The sequence below is a fragment of the Aegilops tauschii genome, chromosome 7 (genome assembly GCF_002575655.3).
Source record: "Aegilops tauschii subsp. strangulata cultivar AL8/78 chromosome 7, Aet v6.0, whole genome shotgun sequence".
Lineage (NCBI taxonomy): Eukaryota > Viridiplantae > Streptophyta > Magnoliopsida > Poales > Poaceae > Aegilops > Aegilops tauschii.
In genome coordinates, this window is record NC_053041.3 from 348683286 (window position 1) to 348709035 (window position 25750).

Genomic DNA, 25750 nt, shown 5'->3' on the forward strand with positions numbered 1-25750 from the left:
TCCGCGTCTCCAACAGACGCATACACTTCGTGCTTATCTTCTCATGCATGGTAGCGCTAACCGGCTAATGCCTTGTACTCTCCCACGATCTCACTGCTCTCTCTCATGTAACCTGTATAAATGCACCCCTGATGGATGAATAGAAGCAGTGTATGAGATTGCATAACCTAGCTCAAAACACCTCTAGTCCAGGCTAGCCTGACCAGGCATGAAGACACTCACGTATCAGACAGGCTATGAGGCATCAACTTTTTCACGCACAATGGTCAGGACACCATCCAAACTGACCCTTTATCTTCCGCGATAGGCTGGGCCTGACCTAGACGGGTGCGTGATCCACTCTCCCAGTTTCCCCTGTCCACGAGCCGAAACCCCAGCCACCATCTGGTTCTCATCTCTCTGTTCCACTGAAATTCCCGGGGAACAAACACTCACTTCCCAAGGATAAATCCTCAAGGTTGATTTACACGCTAGTGGCTGTGCCGCGACGTGCGGCGAGAGACATGTCTGTGCAGTGCACCGCAAACTCACTCCGGGCTCTTGCTGCCCTCCCGGCGCCATCCCCCTCCCGCCGCCTGGCGAGAAATGAATGCCTTATGCCATGCCGCCCGAGTCGCACCGGTGCGTTGGTCCGAGCTGCGGATTCTTCGCCTCCTGCCGCACCCGCGTCATCGTCCGGAGCAGCCGATGACAAGGCCGTCATCCCCGACGATGAGTTCACCCTCGCCAAGGTGAGTGGCTTGGTCGTTTTCTTGGTTCTTGAGAGCCAGGAGCAACAAGCAAGCGGTAGCGCTGTTTTTCTTAGAATTTGGCGTGCGTTTGGTGCTGAATACCCCTCCATCTGCAGGTGTCTTTTGGCGTGATTGGACTAGGGATAGGTGGCTCCCTCTTGTCGTAAGTTCAAATGTTGCAGATCCTATTGTGCAAATCAGAGAGATCGAGAATGCTTTTCTATCGGTGGCTCATGCGTTTTTTGCATCCCAGGTATGGATTTGGGGCGTATTTCAATCTTCTGCCTGGTTCGGAGTGGTCTGCTCTGATGCTAACCTACGGATTTCCTCTCACAATCATAGGCATGGCCTTAAAGGCAAGAACTCTCTTCGATTAATATTAGTGCTTCTGTCAGTTATTTGTCTTTTAGTACCAAAAGTTATGCGTCTTGTGGATTTATAGTTGAAAATATGTTTTGAGATGATTGGCCATGCTTAAGGTCCTTGGGAGTTTAGGTTGGATTGTTTATTGATTTATTTGTCGAGGTATGTGTTGATTCTTGAATTATATATGCAGTATGCTGAACTGAAACCAGTGCCCTGCATAACCTACTCTGATGCTTTCGCTCTAAGAGAGAAGTGTGCTACCCCTATCCTCAAGCAGGTAATAATTATTTATGAGCTCTTGGACACACAATCTCTTCTTCCACCGCTGCACTCGATCAAATGTCACCATTTATCAATGATGTGAATATGTGATCAAACTGTCTATGTCGTGTTTTCTTGTTTGGATGAAAACCAGGCCGTGTAGTTGGTAAGTTCGCTGATAGTGAGTTCTAAATAGGAGTGCAACGCGTTAAATGTTGAAAAATAGTAAGTGAAAATGTTAGCAACACACTCTCTATTCCTCACCAATGGAGATTACAGCCATGGATTCCTCAATCTCTACCAATACAGGGAAGAAGATGAACACTAGAGGAAGAGGAAGACAGCAGCAGAGGAGGCCGAAGCCGTCCTGTTCCGAGCCAAGTTGTTCGTAGCCCGTTCACTTGTACTAGATAATACCCCGCGCGTTGCGGCGGGACTTTCTACCTTCTATATGTGGCTTCAAAGTAAAGCGCATTTGGATGAATGAAAATGAAGTATGACATCTATTAAATATCCAGTGAAATATTAATATTTACATTTTAAATATTGAACAAATACACTTTTCTACAAACATACAAAGATTTAGCTCAAACATGCAGGCATTCTTTCCCTCAGTAGTCAACTTGGCTTGTATGAGCATCAAAATAATTAATACACTCAATTGACTGGTAGTGACTTCAAAATATTCCCTTATTCATCTCTATGAAAATGCTCAAATTTGTTGAGCCAAGTCTTTTTTCCAAAAGGTGTTTCACCAATTGTTAATCACAGGAAAACAAAATATACGTGGACAGAATATAAGATGGGCATAAGAAGAAAATATGGGCATTTGAGAGATGTAATGTGCACCTGAAAGCTAGTCATCATGTTATGAAGCAGCCTTTGAGCAGCCAGCTAATATGTACTCCTATGTTCTGAACATCCTTTCTACTCCAAACAAAACAACAATTAGAAATATCAGCAAGCGATATATATACATATGTTGACAATTACATGAACTATTGGAGCTAGTTAATTTATAATTTCATGACAACATGCCGTTAATATTTCAGGCTTAGTTACAGTGTACATCTATTTGTTACTTACACGGGTTATCCTTGGCAGTGTTTAAAGACACTGAAACTTTGAAACAACTTGAAACACTTCTTAGAGAATGGACTCTTCGTATATGGTTCATAACCACTCCATGAAGATCCGTGGATCGATGAGCGGAGGCCGCAAGATCTCCTGGTCAAACTGAGGCCTAATGGTGAGGCGGCATGTGCTTAGACAATTTGAAGGGAACTTTTAAACATGAAATATATATGATATTTTCGCACAGAGTTAGGAAACACAATCTGCAGTTAATTCTGTAATGAAAATTTCCTACAGTTTCAGTCAAAATTAAAATTATGAAACTCCAACCCTCCATGTACCGTAACAATCTCTTTTCTGTTATTCTATATAGGAAATCAGATAGCAAGATTTAACAACAATTCAGAAAATGAACCAATAAACATTAATTGTCCGTACGATCTGGAAAGGATATGATTCTACTATCAAGAAATAATAGAACAATAGAGCCAACATCCCAGTGCCTAAAATGAAGTAAAGTGCAAAGAAAAGAAAAGAAAAGAGTTCGGTTTCCGCCTAAATGTAACTGAGCACCGCTGCCTCAAATGATCAAATAAACATGCATCCTTGGATGACAAATAATACAAACATTTGTCCATGGCATGGCAATAAATAATAAGAAAATCATGTGGGATTACTTCACGGCTCACCCCGCGGTAGCAAGATAGTAGAGGAAGATTAGGAATGGCCAGCCATGGAGCAATCAGGAACTACCTCCAACGTGATACAAATGCCGTGAGGGAGGAGCAGCAAGTGACGGAGATAGAGATGCATGAAGCGTTAACATATATATCCATAAAGCAAAGTTAACGGCAGGGCGAGGTTAATTTAGGAGACTAATAGGGGATTAACACAATGTGCTAGGAGTAGTTACCTTCTTGTGGGACTTGTCCATGGGACCATGACGCAGCAGCAGGCAACAGAGGTATGGTTCTTTATAGTGCAGATGCTGGAGATGATGCCACTACACCGGCCGTTCAACGAATGTCTTGGGTGGCAGTAGGCGACATGCGGTCCACGACAGGAGTGTTCAAATTCGTCCCCTTCAGCTAAGGCAACAGTATCTGCAGGCGCTTGGAACATAATGGCACAACAGCTCGGGGAAGGCAGGGAGATTGTAAGAGGAAGATGAGGGCGACGCCCTAGGCAACCGGCGATCCGTCCGGATGCCTCAGATCGGGAAGCCAACACCTCTACTTCTGCCATGTTTTTTGTTCTCCCAAGATCTGAAGTCTGTACAACCAGATATTCCAAATCCGTGAGCTGAATTGACTCATTAAAAAAAAGGCTTCATGTTCCTGTTTGTAGCATCAGAACCTGAATCTTGCTTTTCCTTCTTCGATTTGGTACCCTAGTGGTAGATGTGGATGGAAACATAGAAGGAGAGGTGGTTTGGGTGTTCCATGGCCTGGGCTAGGAGAAGATGATACTGCTGCGGATTGATGATAGAACGAAGAAGCAAAGCGATAATGGGACGCTCTGTCTCCATCTGTCGTATTTGTGGCGGAGGCTACGGAAAGGGCAGATCCATAGGTTAAAGGGGCGAAAATCTCTGTCAGTTACTCTAGCGCAGAAGATGAAGAGAGGCATGGATTTCGGTGGGGGAAGTAGTAATTGAGGAGACGATCAGACCGCATTGCTTCGACTTGGAGCGGGGCGGCCGTGCGGGAAGAAATAATTTAGCCTTTTTCCAGCGTGGCTGTAGCCTGTAGGTTAGGCCGGGGATTCAGACTGATTGGTTGGTGCTTGCAAATTGAATGCTTACGTGACATCATGCTGATGTGGATAGTGTGCATGTCGAGAGAATTGCTAGTAGTGGGGATCAACTTCTTAAGAATGTATGATTTGTAGTCGCCGCCTTCCGTTGCTTTCCAGCAGCCCAGGCCAAACAGGTGCACCCAATGGTCCAGTCCATGACGAGAGTCGGGTTGGTCGCTAACATTCCCCCTTCCTTAAAATCCGGCTTGACCTCAAGCCGATGCCATGTCGAACCTCCTGGATCCCATGGTACTTGATGCTTCCTGACTTCACTGAGGTCGTGGTGAGTGCCGTAGTTGAGGCGGAATTTGGCGAGGTTGAGGGAGCAGACGACACCGACTTGCTCAAGGAAGTAGTCGTCGCTGATGTTCACTTGGTCACAGAAAGCGTCGAGGTAGTCGGGTTGGTTGACACAGACATTGTCAGAGTAGAAAGCATGGTCAAGGCAGTGGTGGTAGTAGTAAGTTGGAGCTTGATAAAACTCGAGGCTCCGGAAGCTCCTCATGGCAATGGAAACAAAGAACTGAAATGGTACGGTATTTGCCATGCCAGCACAACATGCTGAGTGAAGTGACCATGTAAATTCCCAAGCAAAACATTCAGAATGATATTGTGTGGCAGCTTCCACAATGAGCCTTTTGCAGTTTAGGCAACTGAACTCCACCAAGAGGATATATTGTACCAGGACATCACCTGGGTTCCACGGAAAATGCAACTCAGGGTATGTTGTGGCAAGAATTTTTTGCTCTGACTGGTTGACGACATCCAAGTTTTTCAAGTTAAGCGACCATGCAATCTTCCATTGGATATGCTTGAGACCACACTGAATAACATGCCCAGTTTTCAACATCATCTTGTCCACACTTAAATATCTCCAGAAGCTCAAATCCTTGTAATGCAATGGCGGAAGCATGCCCAGTTTGAAGTGTGTCCAGAACGTGATGGTAACAATCCCACTGCATAAACAGGCTGATCCAGCACCAGATGACCCCACTGTATACGGCAGGATAGTTGTGCTGCACCCATAGAGTCACACAATGCAGTCGAGTCTGAAGACTTGATAGAGAGATTTGAGAACTGCAAGACCATTCAACTTTCCACTGAAAATTCTGACAACCATATAAGCACTCACATCTAGCAATGCAATACTGGAACCAAGACTTCCTTGACACAAGTATAATTGTCCAGGGAAATTCCCATTGCACCAACTCACAACAAATAAAGATATTATTTCCAGTATTGTGTAACTCAAATTCAGACAATAATAGTGAGTGGTTGATCAACCTTTGCATCAGCTCTGAATTTTCAGTATTACCTCGCAGAATGTGACGTGAAATCTGACATCTGCGAACAACATCAGTTAGGATCCTTGTGCGAGAATAATGCTACTGTACTTCAGCTCTCCCATTGAGGATGGCGAGGAATCCACCGGAGCTGGCATCCTTTGGCACTGTGATTTTCCATGAAAAATACATCCTTGCATAATGACAGTACATGAGCACCCATATCTCTCGAGCAGGAATATGCATACCCCAATGTGTGATAGCCAAATTATTATTTCCAAGAGTACAATGAAGATTATCTAGACAGCACCCATTCCCCACAGTATGTGCAGCTCGCCTCGCCAGTAATAAGTCAAGAGTGCTTCCACTAAGAAAGTGGAAAGAATTCCTTATTTAACACTTTTAAATTTCGTTTCCTTATTTAACACTGGAAAAATGTTTCTTCCCTATCTAACACCAATTTTAAATTTGGTTCCCAATATAACACTTTCGTCCATTTTTTGACCTAACGGTGTTAAATGAAACGTGAAAGGACAAGTTTACCCCTGGTTCTGGTTCATGTCCTGTTTGTACACGTTCAATCACCAAGTTGTAGTTGTACGTAGGTGGTTCGTGTCCTAGCTGCGGCTATATATACATATACTCCTACTTTGTAAAACCGTGGATTGAAGCAATAAAGTAAAATCACCACACACGATACGTACGTGTGGCAATCAGCCGAAGTCTCCTATGCGTGCGTGCGTTTGAGTATCCAGCCAAAGTTTGTTGTGTACATACGTGTTTATTTTTTACTTTTTGCGGGTTGTACGTATGTCGGTACGTGTTTAGGCTTGGAGATCACTAGATTAGCAAGCTGAGGCCAGCTTTGCACTGCGGTGCATTGGACTTCGTAAGGCGCGTCTCGACGTAAAGTATCTCTGTCGGGTTGAGCCGATTCGGGAAAGGAACCAAAACAACCAACTTTGCTTCGCTTAGTTGTCGTTCGTCAACGTCGTCGAAAGGTGGATGGGAGCGGACGAGTGTTGCGCGAGCCCGTGGTGGAGTGTTGGTTTTAGAATGCCAGATCAATTCACCCAAGCAGAGCACGTATCGTGCAATGCTAGCTCAAAAACACATGCAGCTTGATTAATTTTTTCCTAGAAGCTCATCTCTAGGCGCGTATGTACGGACGTACTTGTGCCTTGAGTCTTGCTTGTGCTAGTTTGGTGAATAGAACAAATATGTCAGAGAAATTTGCTGGTCATGTCGCTCTTGCATTTTTGTTATACTTCTCAATCTTTTTTCTATCGTACAACGAAATTGCTTCACGGACGACGGTTTATGCACGACCTGCGAACGACACTTCCACCCCAACAGTGAGCCTCCTTGCATGGTCGCTGTTCACGCTGCCACGTAAGAAAAGTTCAAGCATCGGCTGCATGTTCCGTCGTTTGTATAGCAACACTCATCGTACAAAGCAGTCTTGACGGTGCTTATATACACGTCTATGCACGACCAGAGACTTGATTAGAACTAGGAAACCTAAGCCTAATATAAAGAAAATGATTGAATAGATGTTCAAGGGCAGAATTGTCATTTCACATGCCATTTAACAGTGTTTGCACAAAAAATGGACGGAAGTGTTATATTGGGAATAAAGTTTAAAGGTTGTGTTGGATAGGGAAGAATTTTTTTTTTCAGTGTCAAATAGGGAATAATTTTTTTGGACAGTGTTAAATAAGGAATTCTCTCAAGAAAGTGTGTGTCAAACTGGTGTCAAAACAAAAAAGATCTGACCACTTGAATACGGTTGGCTTCAGCTGTGTTGTTTGAACTTGCATGTTGAAAATTCCAGAAGTTGTGCTCCTGTTTGAGAGAGAAGGTAGCCACGGATTCTTCGCAGCCCAGAACATCAGCTGCGTACTCTGGACAGCAAGGTCATCCACCAGAAACGACTGTGACATATCCTTGTGCCTGTTGTTGTTCCAGAATGTTACGCACCACGGTGGACCACGCCAATTAGCTTGTGCTCGGTGAATGGTTTAGCTGGGATGAGGGCTGCAATTTTAACCTTGTTGGTAATTACAGGGACCACCACATCGACAGAAGTTGGCGACGGCGAGGTGACATCGTCGCTGCCTTCGAGCAGTTCTCCCGCAGCTGGACCCATGAACGCAGCCCAGAAAGTAGCTAGTAATGCTGGTGTTGACGATGATGAAGCAGGCACCACCGTTTGGGAGGATGATGTCGATGCCGTAGACGTGTCGTCTCCCAGGCATTTCCTCGTGCAGATGGCGAGTGTCACGGAATCGAGACACGTCTCGTGCGCTGCAACCTTCGTTGGGACACTGGCCGGTGTAGTGTCCATCAGCACAATAGTGGGACCGTTTGTGGGTGTCGACGCGCGCACAAAGGCCATGGCCGAACCGGTGGTGGAAACGGCGTTGTGCGTGAGGAAGTTCGCCGCGGTTGAGCTGTCGCCCGAGATGTCCAGTGCGGAGGTCGGAGTCAAGGTCACGGCCGCTGACTTGAGGTCGAAGCAGCAGCGCTCGGGGACGACATCGACGGTGACCTTGGACGAAGTTGTTGGTGCGGCGGGAGTGGGTGCTGACACTGATATGGTGACATCGTGGCTTTGGCATTGCATTGAACAGGTGGTGGGCGTCCAGGCAGCGAGGACGCCGTCGACTGTGTTCTCAATGGCTTGGCGCGGTGCCGTGTGAGGCCCTGGCTAGTCTCACGAATCAACAGGTAGTATTTGAGAGGGGATCGGGAAGAACAGGATGAGAAAAAGGGGAAAACCAGAGGAGGAGAAGAAGAACACGGAAGAGAGGAGGTTCAATTACTATTCATTAATCAATAATCCCCTCTCTACAGTCTGTAGCTACAATATATAACCACACCACAGTACACGCTACCAGCCGAACCCATAGTCAGGCACACCACCACGCTTACACCCTTTGACTCTGCACAGTGGGACCCGGGGCCACTTGTCTGTTGTCCGTCAACACCAACACTGGTGGGGACGTGACACTTTCCCCCCCTTGAGATGCAGACTCCTCCCAGAGTGAAGCCGCCGGAAAACGAGCCCGAAAACCCATTGATGCACAGGCACTTGGTACATGTCAAAGTAGGTGAGAGCCATGTCAATCCAAAGTCGTGGATTCTCACCTGTGAACCGTGGAAAATGGTGCTTGGGTGGCTTGATGAACTGGACACGGTCTCTATCCTGTGCCAACACACGACGGTGGTTTGGAACGTGTTCACGCGCCGGCCTGGGATCGTGGCGTGGTTCCGGTGGTGGTGCCCGCCCAAGCATAGGCTCCACAGGTGATGGGGGCGCCGTGGTGAAAACCTGACCCGCCGGCTGTCCATCCGGCTCCTTGAGGAGGGGCGGCTGCAGATTCGCAAGCCGTGGAGCGGGGCGGGTGGCCGATAACGGGCCCTGCTCCGTGACTCCCGACCCTGCCGGTGTAGCCCCCGCCTCCGCCTGCCGGTGACGAATCGCGTCCACATTCTCCTGTGTTGCCTCGAGCTGTTTGCCAAAATTGGAAATCCTCATATCCATGGCTTCAATCTTGGTGAGAAGGGCGGCCAGCGACGCCTGAATACTCTCGGAATTCTCTCCCATGGCGGCGATGACCAACTTGGTCTGGGCGGACGGAAGTGGCGGCTTCGACGGCGCCGTTGCGGCCCGCTCCGAACCCAGCGAACCCCGCTCGGGATTTCGAGCGAATTTTGCGGAAGCAAATTTCGCACCCTTCGCGGAGGAATTTTACCGCCGAATCAGGAGGATTTGGGCGCAGATGAACGCGGATTCGAGGCTCTAGATACCAGTTGTGAGGCCCTGGCTAGTCTCACGGATCAACAGGTAGGATTTGAGAGGGGATCGGGAAGAACAGGATGAGAAAAAGGGGAAAACCAGAGGAGGAGAAGAAGCACGGAAGAGAGGAGGTTCAATTACTATTCATTAATCAATAATCCCCTCTCTACAGTCTGTAGCTACAATATATAACCACACCACAGTACACGCTACCAGCCGGACCCATAGTTCAGGCACACCACCACGCTTACACCCTTTGACTCTGCACAGTGGGACCCGGGGCCACTTGTCTGTTGTCCGTCGACACCAACACTGGTGGGGACGTGACATGCCGCATCTTCCTCGTGCTGCTGCTGCGCTAAGGCTGATGCTGATCTTTGAGTGGCGACCATCATGGATGCATCAAGAACAGAAGCAAGGTCGGAGGAGAGCATGAGGCACGCAGCCGGCTGCCGATCCAAGTCACGTGCGTGAACCGTGGTGGATGGCTGCACGTATGAGGAGGCGGCATCGTCTGCCACAGACGAAGTTGGGGTTGATGTGGTTGTCGGTGCAAGGTCGAGATACTCATGGTGCCCCCCGCGCGCAGCTTGTAACGATGCTGCAACGACAGCCGACACCTCCGAAGCCACCTGCGCCGCGATGGCTGTAACTCGGCGCGACGCCATGCCCTGAAACCCTGGCCTGTCTGCTCGGCGAGGCATCGGTGCGGCGGCTCCTCCACCGGTGCGAACGCTCGATCACGGCGGGCAGCCCAAGCTGATCGGCCTAAAATGGCTAGAATTTGTGTGGATTTTGCATGGAGGAACGATTGGCTCTGATTACCAAATGTTAGCTACACACTCTCTATTCCTCACCAATGGAGATTACAGCCATGGATTCCTCAATCTCTACCAATACAGGGAAGAAGATGAACACTAGAGGAAGAGGAAGACAGAAGCAGAGGAGGCCGAAGCCGTCCTGTTCCGAGCCAAGTTGTTCGTAGCTCGTTCACTTGTATTTGTAGTCGCTGCCTTCCGTTGCTTTGCAACAGCCCAGGCCCAATAGGCGCACCCAATGGTCAAGTCCATGACGAGAGTCGGGTTGGTCGCTAACAAAAAAATATTGTTAAATAATGACACAAAGGACGAATGTATCCAAACTACCGTCGGGCTGATTGGATTACCAGAACCGATGTAGATGAACTTGCCCATCCCCTAGTAGGACCTATATGGGCCACCACTGACGGAACCTAAACCGACAGATCTCGAGGTAGGGATCCTAAGCTAGGCCTCTAGGAGCGATGGTAGCAAGGACACATGATTTTACCTAGGGTCGGGCTCTCTGAGGAGATAATAACCTACATCCTATTTGTGTTTATTGCGTTGGAGTGTAGCACAGGGTACATGTATCTACCAAGAGATTGTAATGTGTAATGTTGTCTATCGACTAGCCCAGCCTCGGCTTATATAAGACACCGGAGCCCTAGGTTTACAGGAGTCCTAGTCGGCTACGTCGGTGGAGAGGAATCCTCCACGGATATGGAGTCCTTGTCTTGAACTGCAAGGCTTCTTGATTCTCCTGGTAGGTCGCCATGGGCCAAGCGAAGTGCCCCAAGACGAAACCGATCTAGGGGTCCTCAGTCCGGCTCACCAGGCCGGGAGTCGATGTGGTGAGAGGTCCCTTAGACGGGACACCGTCACTCTCTTCTGGCCATCAGCAGCGACTTAAGCTCTCCGCTTGCTGGCCGATCACCAACAGGTTTAATGCCACGCTCAATCACAGCCCCCATTCATCAGGACGTCGACCATGCGCTCGATGTACAGGATCCGGTTGTCATCCACCCACCGGCAGACAAACTCCCGTGTCGCATTCTCATTGAGGTGGCCCGAGCCGCTGCTGCAACTCCAGCAGCAGCAAGAACGAACAGAGGCAGGCCGATCGGTGTGTCCTCCGCCATGTACACCACCACACCATCGCCTCCGGGTCGTCCAACCCACCGCGGAAGCAAATCGGAACACGAGGTGTGGGAACCATCCCTTGACGCTGTTGGTGGATGTGCCAGTGATGACGCCGGACTCTACAATTGGACAGAGACCATGCACTGTAATTGATTATCGTGAGCTAACCAAACATGTTTAAAACTTTGCCCATTCCGTTTATGGTGCCGGTGTGACCTCATTACAATTGTGTCTGCATTACTATTCTTAAACCAAATATCTCTGCAGTTCTTTTCTACCTACAGACTAGACATGCCAAGCATTTAACCAATGCAAGTGCGTCGGTTCTAGTTCTGGTGTTTGTGGAAAGACTGCTTGTTTTGCAAAGTATCACAGATTAATTGCTTAATTTTCAATAATTTCTTTAAGTCAATGCAAACATCTACCATGCCACATGTTAATCTTGCTCCTACCTCTAGGTCAGGAGTGATGTTACACGTTATAGATATGGTGATGAGCAGCATCTCGATGAAGCGCTAAAGCGGATCTTTCAATATGGTTTGGTAATTCCTTGTTTTGGTGCTTTGCCATAATCTGACATTATCTCTCCTTTTATTCGTATTATACCTATATATATTCAAGTTCACCTCAGCTCCTGAATATTTTCTAGCTAATCTCTTTCTTTACATTGGAAGGATTCTGCTACTTTATCCTACTTATCTTCTTTCCTTCTATCGAACTGGCAGGGTGGCGGCATTCCAAGACGTAGTGCACCTATATTACAAAAGATTCAAGAAGTAAAAATTTCATTTAGTTTGTTCCTTGGAGTAGTCTTTTCTACAGATGGTTATACTTACTGCAAAGCACACGTTTAATTTCGACAATTTATATTTAGATAGTTACATCAAGTGCCATTAGATCCTATTTTTGTCTCATCAGTGGCCCCGTATTTTATCGCCTTGTCATTGGTCAGCATTACCACAGATCTCTAGGCAACATACTAGATGGTGTTGACTAAGATGGACAATGCGAGGACTATAGCTATAGCTTAAGTAGGACTAGTTTGAAAGGCAGAGTGAGATGTATTCAGGAACAGTGGTATTTCATCCGAATACATGATGTACAAATCTCAGAAAAAAAATTAGCCTTCATGACGGAGTATTGTTATGGGTTGTTACTGATTACATGATGTAGAAATTTTAGCAAGAAATTTGGCCCTTCATGAGTATTGTTATGGCTTGTTAATAAATTCACGATGTAGAAATTGCATAAAGTTTAGCCACTCTTTCAACTTCCCATATGCTTTACGGAAATTTCAGTGGCTTGTCTTTATTGATTGTTTTCATGTTTTTAGTAAAGTTGACTGGTCTTTATCTTTGGTTTATTTACACCAAAATTCTTTACTCCATCAAATCATCACATGATTTAACAAAAGGACATTTCAGTTCACTGGCGTAATTCTCGGTTCTGGGATTCATAGTATATTTTCCATGTAGGTAACTGATGATGGGAAATACTGTTTAGTACTGGAATTCGAAGCCAAATCGTTGGAGCTATCAGATTTTGAGAAGAGGCAGGTTAGCCCCCTCCTTTATTTGTTCATGGTTTCTAAATATACCCCCTCCTTTATTTGTTCTGGGTTTCTAAATATAAAAAGATCACCACTGTGGAGTTAAATAAATGTTGTCAAAAATAAATGCATGCAGAGTGAGCTAGTTACCTTAGTAGTCTCAAAAACTATTTTTATACTAATCTTATAGTATTAGTTTCAGTATGTGAAAAGGACAAGTTAAAGAAGTGAGCCTAACTCACTTGGTTGGGGAGTAGATGTACCTACACACTACGGCCTTCTTCCTGTAGGGGATTAATTCCACCCAGGGGTTGGGTCATCTCCACCCCCTCACCTAACCCCCACAATTCCCTTCACTTCTAATCCCTGTCAGTGGAACCTGTTCAGTTAGCTCCAGCGAACCACCCATACAAACTGTGAACAACTTCAATCGTTGGTACAAGCATGGACTGGTGCTGATAAGCAGTGCTGCACTAAACAGTGAACAAATCTCTGAAGGCTACACACATGACATCTCCATGCAAGCTATTGCAAATTTCAGAACTCCAGATCAGCTGATGAATTTCTTGCAATGCTTCCAGTCTACGTTATGATCCACTGATGAAAACAATTATTCAGCATGCGTACAAGGCCAATTTTTTTCTGAAAGGGAGATTAGAATCTCCGGCCTTTGCATCATTGCGATGCACACAACCATTCTATTTAATTATTAAGCCTAGTATATAACAAAGGGAACCACGGCCGAACCATTACAAGCTATGACATTAATAGTTTAATACCTATAACTAGATCAGACTTCTTCCGCAGCAACACCTTCAAGAAGGGATAAACGTCCTCATGCTATCGTCTCGCCAGGTCTGGCCAGAAACGGCCCGGACAAGGATTTTCGTCATGGTTACCGAGACCAGCCAATGGAGACCAGCACAACAACAAGTAGACAACGACTTCAACAATGTAACGACGCAAGTTTGTTGCTGCTGATACTGACCAATAAAGGCAAGGACAAGAGTTTTCACACTGGACAAGGAACAGTGCTCCTGTCAGCATCTAAATGATGGATCGTTCGATAGTCGCCTCCGCCGGTACTCCACGCAAAGGCCAAAAGGCGCTAGCTAATTGGTGCGATGTCTTCACACTGCACCGACCGTCAGGTGGACGCCCATGTCTCAGCAAGGAATTGGCTACTGCCACTCCACGCTGGCGTGAGTTACAATGCAGTATCCACCATATTGTTGGAGCCGCTGTCCTAGTGCTAGAAGCTGGCGTGTAACCGCTAGTGCGCCCCTTGCTCATGTTACCTATGAATTGAGATACGAGAGTGAGCGAGAGAGGAAGACGAAGACACACGAGTTTTCTGCTGCATAATTCTTTGCAGTTTTTCTAGCTTTCTCCTTTTATTCCGAAAGAAACAGTAAACGTGCCATGTAGCTCACCCAACGACCAGTCATGCCATCCCATGACCCGGGCTTGCACCATGCCATCCTACAATCTTGCCGAGGATCGCACAGACCATGTCCTTCTGCTCAATTATGTTAGAGTTATATTAGTGATGTCTTTTGGTCTTTTGCATTCTAGTCTCTTGGCATCCTTTTTTTTGAGCTAATCTTGGTATCCTTTTGTTGCCTTTTGACATCCTCATGTATGTGTACATACGCTGGTTTTGGTATTCCAATAATACAAGTTGCTTTGATAACATGGTAACAGAGCCCAGGTTTTTGGGTCTCCACTGCACGTTGCAACTCGTCCTGCTCGAATTGAGTTTTTTTTCCCGGTCTTCCTTCGATCTCTACATCGATTTCTTGGTCGTTTCTCCTGATCGCTCGCAGCTGCCCTACTGCTGTTTTCGGTCTTCGATCGGTTTGGATCTGCTGCTGTACGCGTGTGACGCTTGCTGATCTGCTGCTCCAGATCAAGCCTCCGTCCGCCATCTGTACAGTTCGTATCCTCCAAGGTCGCCGTCTGTACGGTTCGTATTCTCCTGCTGGATCGTGCCGCACGTCTTCCTCCAAGGTTGCCGCCGAGCCCGTCGCTCTCTGGCCGCCGCTCTGCCGCTGGCTCCTCCCGTTCATTCGACGCCGCCGCCTACATCACTGCGAGCCGACATGCGGCTGCCGGCTCCGATTCCCACCTGTCGCCGGCGCCCTCCCGCGGGTCCTTTGCACACGCGTTGCTCCTTGCCCCCGCTGCATCCCAGGCCGGGACGCCCCGCCGCCTCACGTGCTCCCGTTTTGGCCGCCCTCTGGATCAAGTTGTCCAGCGCTCCACTGGATCGAGTTGTCCGCTTCTCGATTGATTTTTCGAGAAAACGCATGAGAGCGTGCGTTTCATTGCTTCTCGATTGATTGGTCCCCGATCGATTCTCTTGATCTTTTTTTTCCTCGATTGATCTGCCGCTGCTCCTGACCGCTCATGTCCAGGCTCATCGGGTGTTCTGTTGTCTGTATTAGGCTCTTCCGGTGGTTAAAAAAAAAGAAAAAAGAGTGTAAAAAAAAGAGGCACAATGCTTTCGTCAGGTACGTCACTCCCTCGCTGCCCGGTGTTTTTCTACGGTGTTCCCTTCACTGATCCCATGTTGCACATGCGCCTTTCCTCGGTGCTTGATGCTCGCCCGCTTGAAGGTGGTGGTTGTCACTCTACTTCGACACCTTCCGACTTCCACCGGTGTTGTTGGCCGCTCTACATCAACTCCTTCAACGGCTGCACTGCCTCCCTTAGCTGCTTCTCTGCGGTGTTGGTCGTTCTTCTGCGACTCCTCTCGTGGCTTCCGTGCGCGACGATGACCGTCGCCCTATGTCGACTCCTCTCGGCTTCCGCGCGCGGCGGTGACTGCTTTACTTCGACTCCTCTCGCGGCTTCCGCGCACGGCTATGACCGTTCTATGTCGACTCCTCTAGTGGCTTCCACATGCGGCTGCACGTTGACTCGCTACTCTCGGTCGACTCTACACGCGGCTTTCACAGATGGTGGTGGTTGCTCATTGTCGGCAGGTGTTTCTACCTGGACCGCTTCCGCCGTGCGCGTGAGATTGCGCAACTGCGATGCCTGCTTGCCGCTTGGGATTCTTCACCGACAGGTTCTGCAGTTTCCGTGACCGACTCTTCTGACATTGAGAAACCACCTTTTACTCATTCAGGTACATCCCCATGGATTCTTGATACTGGAGCGTCTTTTCATATGACTTATGATTCTTCCACTTTGACCTCTGTTCGACCTGTCGAGTCTCCTGTTCATGTTCTTACGGCTGATGGCACTCTCCTCCGTCGCTCATGTTCCTCGACTTACCATGCATCTCATATCTGGGGGTCAAATTGTTGACTCTAGTTGTAGGGCATTCTCGACTTTGATTCGTGTTCTGTTCAGGGTCGCCGCACGGGTGCTCTACTTGGTGCTGGCCTTGACGCCCTGATGGTCTCTGGGAGCATGACTGGCTTCGTCTTCCCTCCGCTGCTAGCGCCTTTAGTCTCACAACCCCCATTGATGCATCTACCAGCTCCTTTTGGCAGTGGCATCATCGTCTTGGCCATTATGTGGTTCTCATCTCTCATTTTTGGTTCATCGTGGTGTTCTGGGGTCTGTCTACGGTAATGCTTTGTTGGATAGTTTGGGTTGTAGGCTTGGTAAGCAGATTCAGCTACCTTGAGTCAGTGTCCGAGCGCCATTTTGATCTCGTTCACTCTAATGTTTGGGGTCCGGCTCCCTTCACTTCGAATGGGGGCCATCGCTACTATATTATCTTTATAGATGATTTTTCCCGGTACACTTGGATCTGTTTCATGTCTCTCATAGTGAGGTCTTATCAACATACAAAAAGTATGGTTCATACCCAGTTTTCCACTCCTTTTCGTGCTTTTCGTGCAGATTTGGCTGGTGAGTATATCTCCCATGCAGTGCGAGGATTCCTATTGTTGCCTTTTGGCATCCTCATGTATGTGTATATATGGTGGCTTTGGCCTCCCAGTAATACTCATAACAAATTCTAACAAACAAGCAAAGAAATCGCTAACGGAAATGCTACCTAAGAAGCGCTGCTGTGGCAGCTAAAATGGATTGCCATGGCAGCCAAAAATGCCGCCATGGCATGCTTATTTTCCTGAGCGATGTAGTTCGACAGGCAACAGTCTCCCCCTTCAACCCTGCTGCGAGAGAGTGAAGTCGATGATGCCGATCAAGAGGCGAAGCTCTTGGAAGCGCACATGCCCAAAGTGACTCTTCTCAGGATATCAAACTTCTGCTTGATCGTGCCGATGAACTCCCCGACCACAATACCGTTGTCAACACAATCCCTGACAAGGTGACAACACAAATCTATATGCTTGTTGTGATCATGGAGAATTGGGTTCTTGCAAGGCGAGATTGCTGACTTGATTTTCGATGTAGAGCACCGAGGGAGCCGTGTCTCGATTGAGCACCTCCCCATGTAGATGCGAGACCGTGTGATTGAGCTTTGAACTTAATTTTGCCACATGTAGTGCATCGGCAAACAATGCGTCCAACGCCTCGGAACATCCTTGGCCAAAAGAACTTGTTCGCGAGCATATCATAAGTCTTTTCGTGTCCAAAACGGCCCATGAGTCTGCTTCCATGTGATTCTTGCAAAAGTAGCAAACACAAAAAACTCGTTAGCACGCATGAGATAGCCATCATTAATGTTGTATTGTTCCCAACAAGTGACATCTTGACAATTAGCAAAGGGAGTCGCAAAGAAAGCATCATACACTTGCAATTCTTTTATATATAAAAAAACCAAAAACATTGAGTTAAAGTTTAGTGGACAACATTCATTTGTTAGAAAGAGCATCCGCAACAACATTTCTTTACCCTTTTTGAACATGATTAACAACAACAACAAAGCCTTTAGTCCCAAATAAGTTGAAGTAGGCTAGAGGTGAAACCCATAAGATCTCGCGACCAACTCATGGCTCTCGCACATGGATATCAAGCTTCCACGCACCCCTGTCCATAGCTAATTCTTTGGTGATACTTTAATCCTTCAGGTCTCTCTTAAAGATTCCTCCCATGTCAAATTTGGTCTACCCCGACCTCTCTTGACATTCTCCACACGCTTTAGCCGTCTGCTATGCATTGGAGCTTCTGGAGGCCTGCGCTGAATATGCCCAAACCATCTCAAACGATGTTGGACAAGCTTCTCTTCAATTGGTGCTACCCCAACTGTATCTCGTATATCATCATTCCGGACTCGGTCCTTCCTCGTGTGGCCACACATCCATTAGCACGATTGGATCTCCATGCTCCTTTGCACCTCCAACACACGCATTCTCATCAATGGATCGCCTAGGCCTTCGATCTCCCATGCCTGTGGGCTTCGGCGGGTTGATCCTTTATCCCCTATGCTCTTCACTATTGCCATCGATGCTCTAAATTACCTTCTCATGCATGCTCACCGCTTCGGCATGCTGCAGCATCTCACGACACGCCATGCCGCCTCCAGCATATCTCTTTATGCCGACGACGTCGTCATCTTCTGTCACCCATCCTCGCAAGATCCGCGTGCCATCCGCGAGCTGCTTCGCGTGTTCGGTGAGGCTTCTGGTCTATGCACTAACTTTGCAAAATGCTCGGCTACACCTATTCAGTGCGCTGACCCCGAGCAGCTCACCATTGGCAATGAGCTCATGTGCAATTGTCATCTTCCCCATTACCTACCTCAGGCTCCCCCTCTTGGTCCGGAAGCCTTCTGTAGCATCGCTGCAACCCATCATCATCAAGCAGCTGTCAACTTGGCACGCCACGCTCCTCTCCCACGGAGAGCGTCTTGCCCTGGTGCGTCACGTGCTATGTGCCATACCCACCCACATCTTGGTGGTTCTGGCTCTTTGCTCGCCGATTCTTAAGCAGATCAACCGAAGTATCCGTGAGTTCCTTTGGCACGGTTGGAAAGAGACCATTCCGTCAATGGCCACGGTCCCGTGCACTGGCAACGTGTTTGTCACCCTCTCGAGCTGGGTGGCCTTAGGGATCCCGGACCTCCAACGTTCCGGCGTTGCCCTGCGCGTGCGCTGGCTATGGTCTCAGCGGATCGACCCTTGTAGACCTTGGGTTCATCTTCACCTACCAAGCGACCCGGACGCCTCATCCGTTTTCCAAGCATCCATCACCTGGACTGTTGGCAACGGACACACTTGTCATTTCTGGACGGATCCATGGATCGATGACAAGGCCATCTCTGATTTGGCACCCTCTGTTCTACCGCTTGTTGCCCGGCGTCGATGCAAGTCTTGTTCGGTGACCGATGGGCTTCAGGGCCGCAGCTGGGTGGCCGACATTCGTGCGCGCGCTCACGCCAGGTGCTATGATCCAGTATGTGCAGCTTTGGAGGCTTCTTCGGCCCGTATCCCTTTCTACCGCCGCTGATCGCCTCTCTTGGCGGTCGTCCACCGATGTCTGTTATTTTGCCAAGTCATACTACCGTGCTCTCTTCGCTGGCTCTACTGCCACCCCTTTTTGGTGTTTGACTTGGCGTTCCTGGGCTCCTCTTTGAGTCAAGTTCTTCATTTGGCCTGCCGATGTTGACCGCTGCTGAACCTTTATGAGGTTGGCCCGTCATTGCTTGCTGCACAACGACCGCTGCGCCCTTTGCGAGTTCCTTCCTTGGTGCGCGACGGACATTGCCGCTTTTCCCTCTGGCCATCGAATGGGGCTGGCCACGTTGGCAATCCTCACCGCTTGATCCATTTGGCGTCAGCGCAACCGGTGCGTATTCGACAATGAGAGCCCCTCCATCTCGCGGCTCATTGCATCCATCCAAGACGGGAACCAGATCGTCGTAAGTTAGAAGTAATGCAGAGGGACGTCGATCGTTTCCTACCGTCCCTCACGCATCCTACGGTGGCCGGTGGAATTGACCAAGACAACGCTCGACGTTCGAAGGCCTTGCAGCCCACGAGCGAAATCCTCCCATGAACAGCCCATTCACCTCAGGAAAAAACAACAGCGTAAATATACTGCCGCTGCCGCTGCCAACACGTTGACTAGGGAACTTTAGTATATATATATCAAAAGAAAAGAAAAAAGACTAGAGAACTTAGAGCAACGCCACGCGTGTTTTATTCACTTTTTGTTCATTTGGATCAGCCGAGCGGACGAGTGCGTCTGTTTTTTGATTTAGGTCGACCAGTGCGCCGAACGGGTCGCAGACCAATTTTTCCCGTGAAAAAAATATATTTAAAAAACACGCGGCTGAAATAAACATAATTAAACATTAAATGGTCGGTCAACCATGGGCCAAAGTCTACTTAAATATTAATAAAACTTGAAAAAAACTTGCGCGGCCAGCACTCTGACCTAGGCGGCGACGGCGTTCTCGCCGAGGCCGGTGAGGTCGACGACCGCCGGCGCCAGCTCAGGCCAAGGGAAAGTGCTCTTCCATGCCGCACGCGCCGCCTCCTCCGCCAACTGTCCAGCCCCCCGCCGTTGGTGCTCCTTCTTGAGGCCAAGTTCGAGCCGCCATCCACGGAGCCCAACAATGGATGGTGCCCGGGCTGGCGGAGAAGCGCGCCGACAGCGAGCAGCAGATGAAGCTGGAGCGCCGCTTGGCACGGGAGGAGGAGGAGCGCGCCCGCGCAGCAGCAGTGCAGCCGCCGGCGGGACAATTGGCGAAGCAGGCGACGCGTGCGGCGTGGAAGAGCGCTTTCCCTGGCCTGGGCCGGCGCCGGCGGTCATCGACCTCACCGGCCACGGGAAGGACACCACTGCCGCCTAGGGTGGCATGCTGACCGCGCAAGTTTTTTTAAGTTTTATTAATATTTAAGTGAACTTTGGCTGGCGGTGGACTGACCATTTAATGTTTAATTATGTTCATTTCGGCCGCGTGTTTTTTAAATATATTTTCTTGATGCCGGAAAAATTGATTTGCCACCCGTTTATCGCACTAGCTGATCCAAACCGAAAAATAGACGCACTCCTCTGCTTGGCTGATCCAAATGAACAAAAAGTGAACAAAAACGCACGGTTCATTTGGGTCACCACGTTAGGGTTGCTCTAAGTTTCCTAGTCTTTTTTTTTCTTTTGATCATATATACGAAAGTTTCCTAGTCAACGTGTTGGCGGCGGCAGTGGAGTATATACGCAGTTTTTTCTCCTAAGGTGAATTGGCTGTTCATGGAAGGATTTCGCTCGTGGGCTGCAAGGCCTTTGAACGTCGAGCGCTGTCTTGGTCAGTTCCACCTGCCACCGTAGGATGCGCGAGGGACGGCAGGAAACGATCGACGTCCCTCTGCAGTACTTCTACCTTACGTCAGACGATCTGCTTCCCCAAGACGAGGCCGCGTACTGGGCTGGAGCGGGCGCCCATGGTTTAAGATTGATGCTTGAGTAGTTGCTTTGCTTTGTACACGGGCTGAGCAACCCGCCACCAAGGCTCTGGCTTATCTCTGTCTTGCCGTGTGCGCAAGACTACGAGCTGCCATCCCCTTCTTTGTGCTCTGTCCTACCTATGAATGAAATGATACGTCCCTGGTGTAAGAAAAAAATACTTTTAGATTGTACTCTCGTATGTACCTACATTTGGATGTGTGTATTTTCATGGGGCATTTACATTTGTGCCCCTAACTCGAACTCACTACTCAAATTTACCCCTAACTTTTTGATGTGCTCAAATTTGCCCCTAAAAAGCATTTTAGGTCGCTAGAATGCCATTCCATCTGGTCAAATTTGTTTGACCGAAACTTTGAAAATTCATAACAAATTGATATGAACTCAAATGAATGCAAAATAAGATATTAGAATGTTTATAAAAACATCACCTATATGCGCATGTCATTTACGTTCATGACAAAAGCACTCTTTAAAGCTTTTTAGGGTTTATAACATTATAAAACTATTTAGGATGAATGCAAATAAATGCACGTCTAGGCGATAAACATAAATGACATGCGCGTATAGATGATATTTTCATAAACATTTTGACATCTTATTTGCATTCTTCCGAGTTCATATGAATTTGCTTTAAATTTTCAAAGTTTCGATCAAACAACTTTGACTAGATAGAAGGGCATTCTGGCAACCTAAAATGCATTCTAGGGGCAAATTTGAGCACATAGAAAAGTTAGGGATAAATCTGAGTGGGCGCAAATTAGGGGCATAAATGTAAATGCCCATTTTTCTTACAAGGTAATGGCCCTCGTACGGTTAACAAAAGCACACCGAAATTTACGAGATCACGTCGTGAATCTAGGAGATTAAAGGTGAGTATCTCGATCCATAACATCAATAAGTTAAATCACCCTTTAAAACTTCAAAGACTACCTTCAGTCTCCACCGCGGATCTACAGACGACTTTTCTAAAGGGGGTGTACTAAAATACGTCGTGGCTCACGCGTTGCCCTTCTCGGACGACACAGGAGCGACCCAAACCCTAGCATCCACCACCTCTCCTTTCTCCCCCCTCCTCGCCGCCACCCAAGGAGTCTGCCGGCTACTGCGCGTCTTCCGGTGAAGGTGGCGGCAAGGATCTGCTGCCTCGCACCGGTGTGAGTGGCTTTGGAAGCCAGGGTGACGGCCTTGGGTGGAGATGGCCTTCCCTTCCGCCTGCTTGGGCGGTGAGGTCTCGTTGCAGCGGCAGGTGGCTTCTTCTTCCTCCCGGCCCCTTCCCCTCGTGGCGGTCTCCTCTCGCCGATCTGCTCGTCGGCTTGTCAGATCGGGCTGTCGAGGATGGGGTCGTGGAAGTCTTGGAATGGGGGAAACACCTGGTCGATTTCACGTCAACCTCGATGCCGGCGGCGCTCCGGTGCCGTTCTTCCTCTTGAGAGTGGGTCAAACTACCAGGTCCGCCCCTCCTCCCTTCTTCCCGACGAAAGTCTTGGCCTTTGGCCGGATGGCGGAGGCGTCCTGGTGTCTTGGTCCTCCTTGGAGGCGCCGTTCAAGGGATGGTCGGGGGATGTGGTCCTCGTGCGTGGTGATTGGTGGCGGTGGCGGTGCTCGGCTCTCCTGGTTACCGGCGTTGGTGGTGGCAAGTTTGTCCTTCCGCATCTTTCAGCGGCTCCTTGCCTTGTTTGCTTGTGGGTTGCCGACCGGTGGTGGGCGCCCACGTGTGTGGCACGGTCTGGATGAAGGGGAGATACGGCAGTTGCCTGAGGCGGCGGGCGGCGGAGTCGTCGTTCTTCAAGCAGTCTGTTTTTTCATGTCCACGGCAATTGCTGTTGTCTGGATACTATGGTTCTGCTGTTCTGGCTACACGAGATCTTCGGCGATGCCTTTGTAATTCAACACTATTGTATCCTAGCCGGTTGTTGGCTTCATTAATTTGAAGTCGGGCTTTCGTGCATTTTCTCTAAAAAAACACACCCAAAAAATTGACAAAAATCTTACATCAGATTTTTTTAGCAATTCTAATTGTTGCGATGATGCCAATTTCCTTTAGCAAATATGACAAATCATGGCAAAAACTGATGCCATCCTCACCACAACTATAGTTGCCATGAAAAACATTCTAAGGCCCCGTTTGATAGCTCAACTTTTTCTAAGTATTATGAAAATACTGCAGTTTTTTAAAATACCATGATTTTAATTACCGTGAGCTGTTTGGCACCGATAAAAAACTGTAGTATTCAAACTGTAGTATTGTCAAAACTGTGGTATTTTCTCTGCATTAAAAAAAAAGACCCAGACCTCTTTTTTTAAAACAGAGCACGCGAAGAAAACAAGACTCTTCGTTATGGCCTTCCTCGCTCTCAAGCTACCGCCGCCCGGAAGATCGTTGGCCATTGGACAAGCCAACAGAAGGGAATGGAAAGAAAAATGGTGTCCTTCCTGCTCTCACTTGCGCTCCTCCTCTCCTCGTATGCGCTGTGCATCAGGTTGCCCCCCGGGCAACTCATGCCGTTGTGTGCGATCATAGCCATACCGTACGTGTGCGGCTCTATCATGTCGCGTCCTTGCTCGCCGCGGCTTGCCATGCATGCGCTGCTCCCGAACGCTGCCCCATGCCTAAGTGCGCCGCGCTCGCCGCTGCCGGCCAAGCTGCAGCCGAGCCAGAGCGACACCGCGCGCTTCGTGCCGCGCCGCTGTGCTCCGACCGCCGCTGATGCATAGCATGCCGCCGGGTCTGATTAGGCTGTTCAATTTGCGGTCAGCTAAATTCGTGCATGTTTGCAACTGCCATGAACGGCTAGCTAGCCACTTTACATCGTTGTAAACATGCACCAGCCAAACACTATCGGAGTATTCCCAATACTTGGGAATACTATGAAATACTTTGATATGTCAAAACTGTGATATCTAGTACCTATAGACAAAAATACTGCAGTTTTCCAATACTATAGTTTCTGCGGTACTTCGCTATCAAACACAGCCTAAGTTGTTGCCATGGTAAAAAAATCTGACGGTTCGTTTTGTAGTTGTGTCCAAAATTAAATTAGTAACCGTGTATACATGCATGCACATACAACTTGACAGTAATATTATTTTCAAGATTGATCACAATTAATATTAATTCCAAGATTTATTGTGTTTAATGCAACTAATTTTGTTTCAAATCATGATCAATGCAATTATCATGTTTTCAAATTATTGATGATGTGATGTATACATCATTGAAGCAATGTGATACAGTGGACATAGGTGGTTGGATGGCACATATCATTTGGATTCATCACTCGTGCTTTTATAAGTAGTAGTATATATGCAGATACTCCTATATGAGTACTGAGCCTTGCAAACTTTTTTCTTACGCAGGCAAAATTCACCTCCTTTTTCGGTCCTGGAATTAAGGCTGAAATTGGTGAGTTGTGCTCGTTATTGTCTAATACCCTATATCAATCACTATCTTACCATTGTTCTGATGACCCAGGAAAAGGTGGTGACGATCTATATGAAGTGCGTCTTATCTCGGAGACCACAGAGGAAGAGTGACAGCGTTTGCAATCCTATTATCTGCTAATATACAACAAAATGATATTTATTTCTTTTCCCCACCAATTTGCATATATAATGTTATTATTGTAATATATATATATATATATATATATATATATATATATATATATATATATATATATATATATATATATAGTGTTACTATTCATCACCCATGGTGCAGAATAAATTATTCTTCACCCGAGGTAATCTTACGATCATTTCATAATTAAATTACGTTTGGAATTCAAATAGTTAATTCTTATTGATTCACTACGTAAAATTTGGCATAAAAAAAATAAAAATATAGGGTATAAGACAAGAAAATTTGCAGTTTATGTGTATTTTACACTATGTTTTTACGTTTGTTATTTTACATAACATAAAATATTTTTTACGATGATTATATATTTTCTTACGGTCTTTTTTTACGTCAGAAATAAGATAAAACTTACGAAACGTAAAATTACGATGCATTGATGGTAGAATAGAGGGGGGTGAAGAATAACTATTCCTCACCCAGGGTGACGAATAGTCAATCTAGGCTGGGCCTACCCCCATCCCTAGAGGAGCCGTATGAGGCGGAAGCTCCACGTTATATATATACACACACACACACACACACGCACATAAACACTATTCGGATTACGGGATTAGAATATTATTCTGATCACAACATGAACTTCCTGAGTTATATGCCTGAACTTCCCTTTGTAGAAACTGGAACTTCGGGCTATCTTTGCAACCGTGTCTCCCCGCGCGAATTATTCTGGTTAGTCGTGTTCTATATGATGTAAGTATAATCTAGAAGCGGTTTTTAGTAACTAAATGTTCGTTTTAAATAGGAATCTTGCTCGTTGGCGGATTTTGCTCTCGGGTCGTGATGAACTTGCATTTTTTGCAATTTTACTGCCTGAGTTGTTCGACCTGAACTTCCCTCTGTGCTAGGTTGACCTTCCATCAACATTGCCCAAATGGGGCTTGCGATATACCGTTTGAAAGCTATGGACACGAGTGTCATGATCCAAATTAAATTTTTGACAAAATGTAAGCCGTTTAAGAGTAGTTTTGAAATC

General features: G+C 47.5%; 1 protein-coding gene and 1 long non-coding RNA gene across 18 annotated transcripts; both read left to right on the forward strand.

Annotated features, from left to right (window-relative positions):
* The first annotated feature begins 208 nt into the window (after nucleotides 1–208).
* On the forward strand, nucleotides 209–24926 carry LOC109785613 (uncharacterized). 17 transcript variants are annotated; one of them, XR_012188824.1, is made up of 11 exons: nucleotides 299–731; nucleotides 848–894; nucleotides 985–1087; nucleotides 1288–1374; nucleotides 11713–11796; nucleotides 11980–12030; nucleotides 12730–12810; nucleotides 23447–23561; nucleotides 24495–24540; nucleotides 24610–24751; nucleotides 24831–24926. XR_012188824.1 is itself a non-coding variant. In XM_040397039.3 (10 exons), the coding sequence occupies exons 1-9, from the start codon at nucleotides 504–506 to the stop codon at nucleotides 24527–24529; spliced, it is 831 nt and encodes a 276-aa protein (XP_040252973.1). In that variant the 5' UTR covers nucleotides 299–503; the 3' UTR covers nucleotides 24530–24540; nucleotides 24610–24764. The 17 variants fall into 17 exon arrangements, 12 of the variants coding, with proteins under 12 accessions (XP_020199790.1, XP_040252973.1, XP_020199789.1 ...); XR_012188826.1 differs by lacking the exon at nucleotides 23447–23561 and having other exon boundaries at nucleotides 209–731; XR_012188825.1 differs by lacking the exon at nucleotides 23447–23561 and having other exon boundaries at nucleotides 12730–12806.
* Nucleotides 1381–9404, forward strand: LOC120969776 (uncharacterized). The gene is made up of 2 exons (XR_005764142.2): nucleotides 1381–1583; nucleotides 1668–9404. It is a non-coding gene; the product is annotated as an uncharacterized lncRNA (long non-coding RNA).
* Nucleotides 24927–25750: the final 824 nt, after the last annotated feature.

What these genes read in the sequence shown, in the direction of transcription:
- LOC109785613 (XM_045231969.1), top strand. Translation starts at nt 18,198, where the DNA reads ATGCTCACCGCTTCGGCATGCTGCAGCATCTCACGACACGCCATGCCG.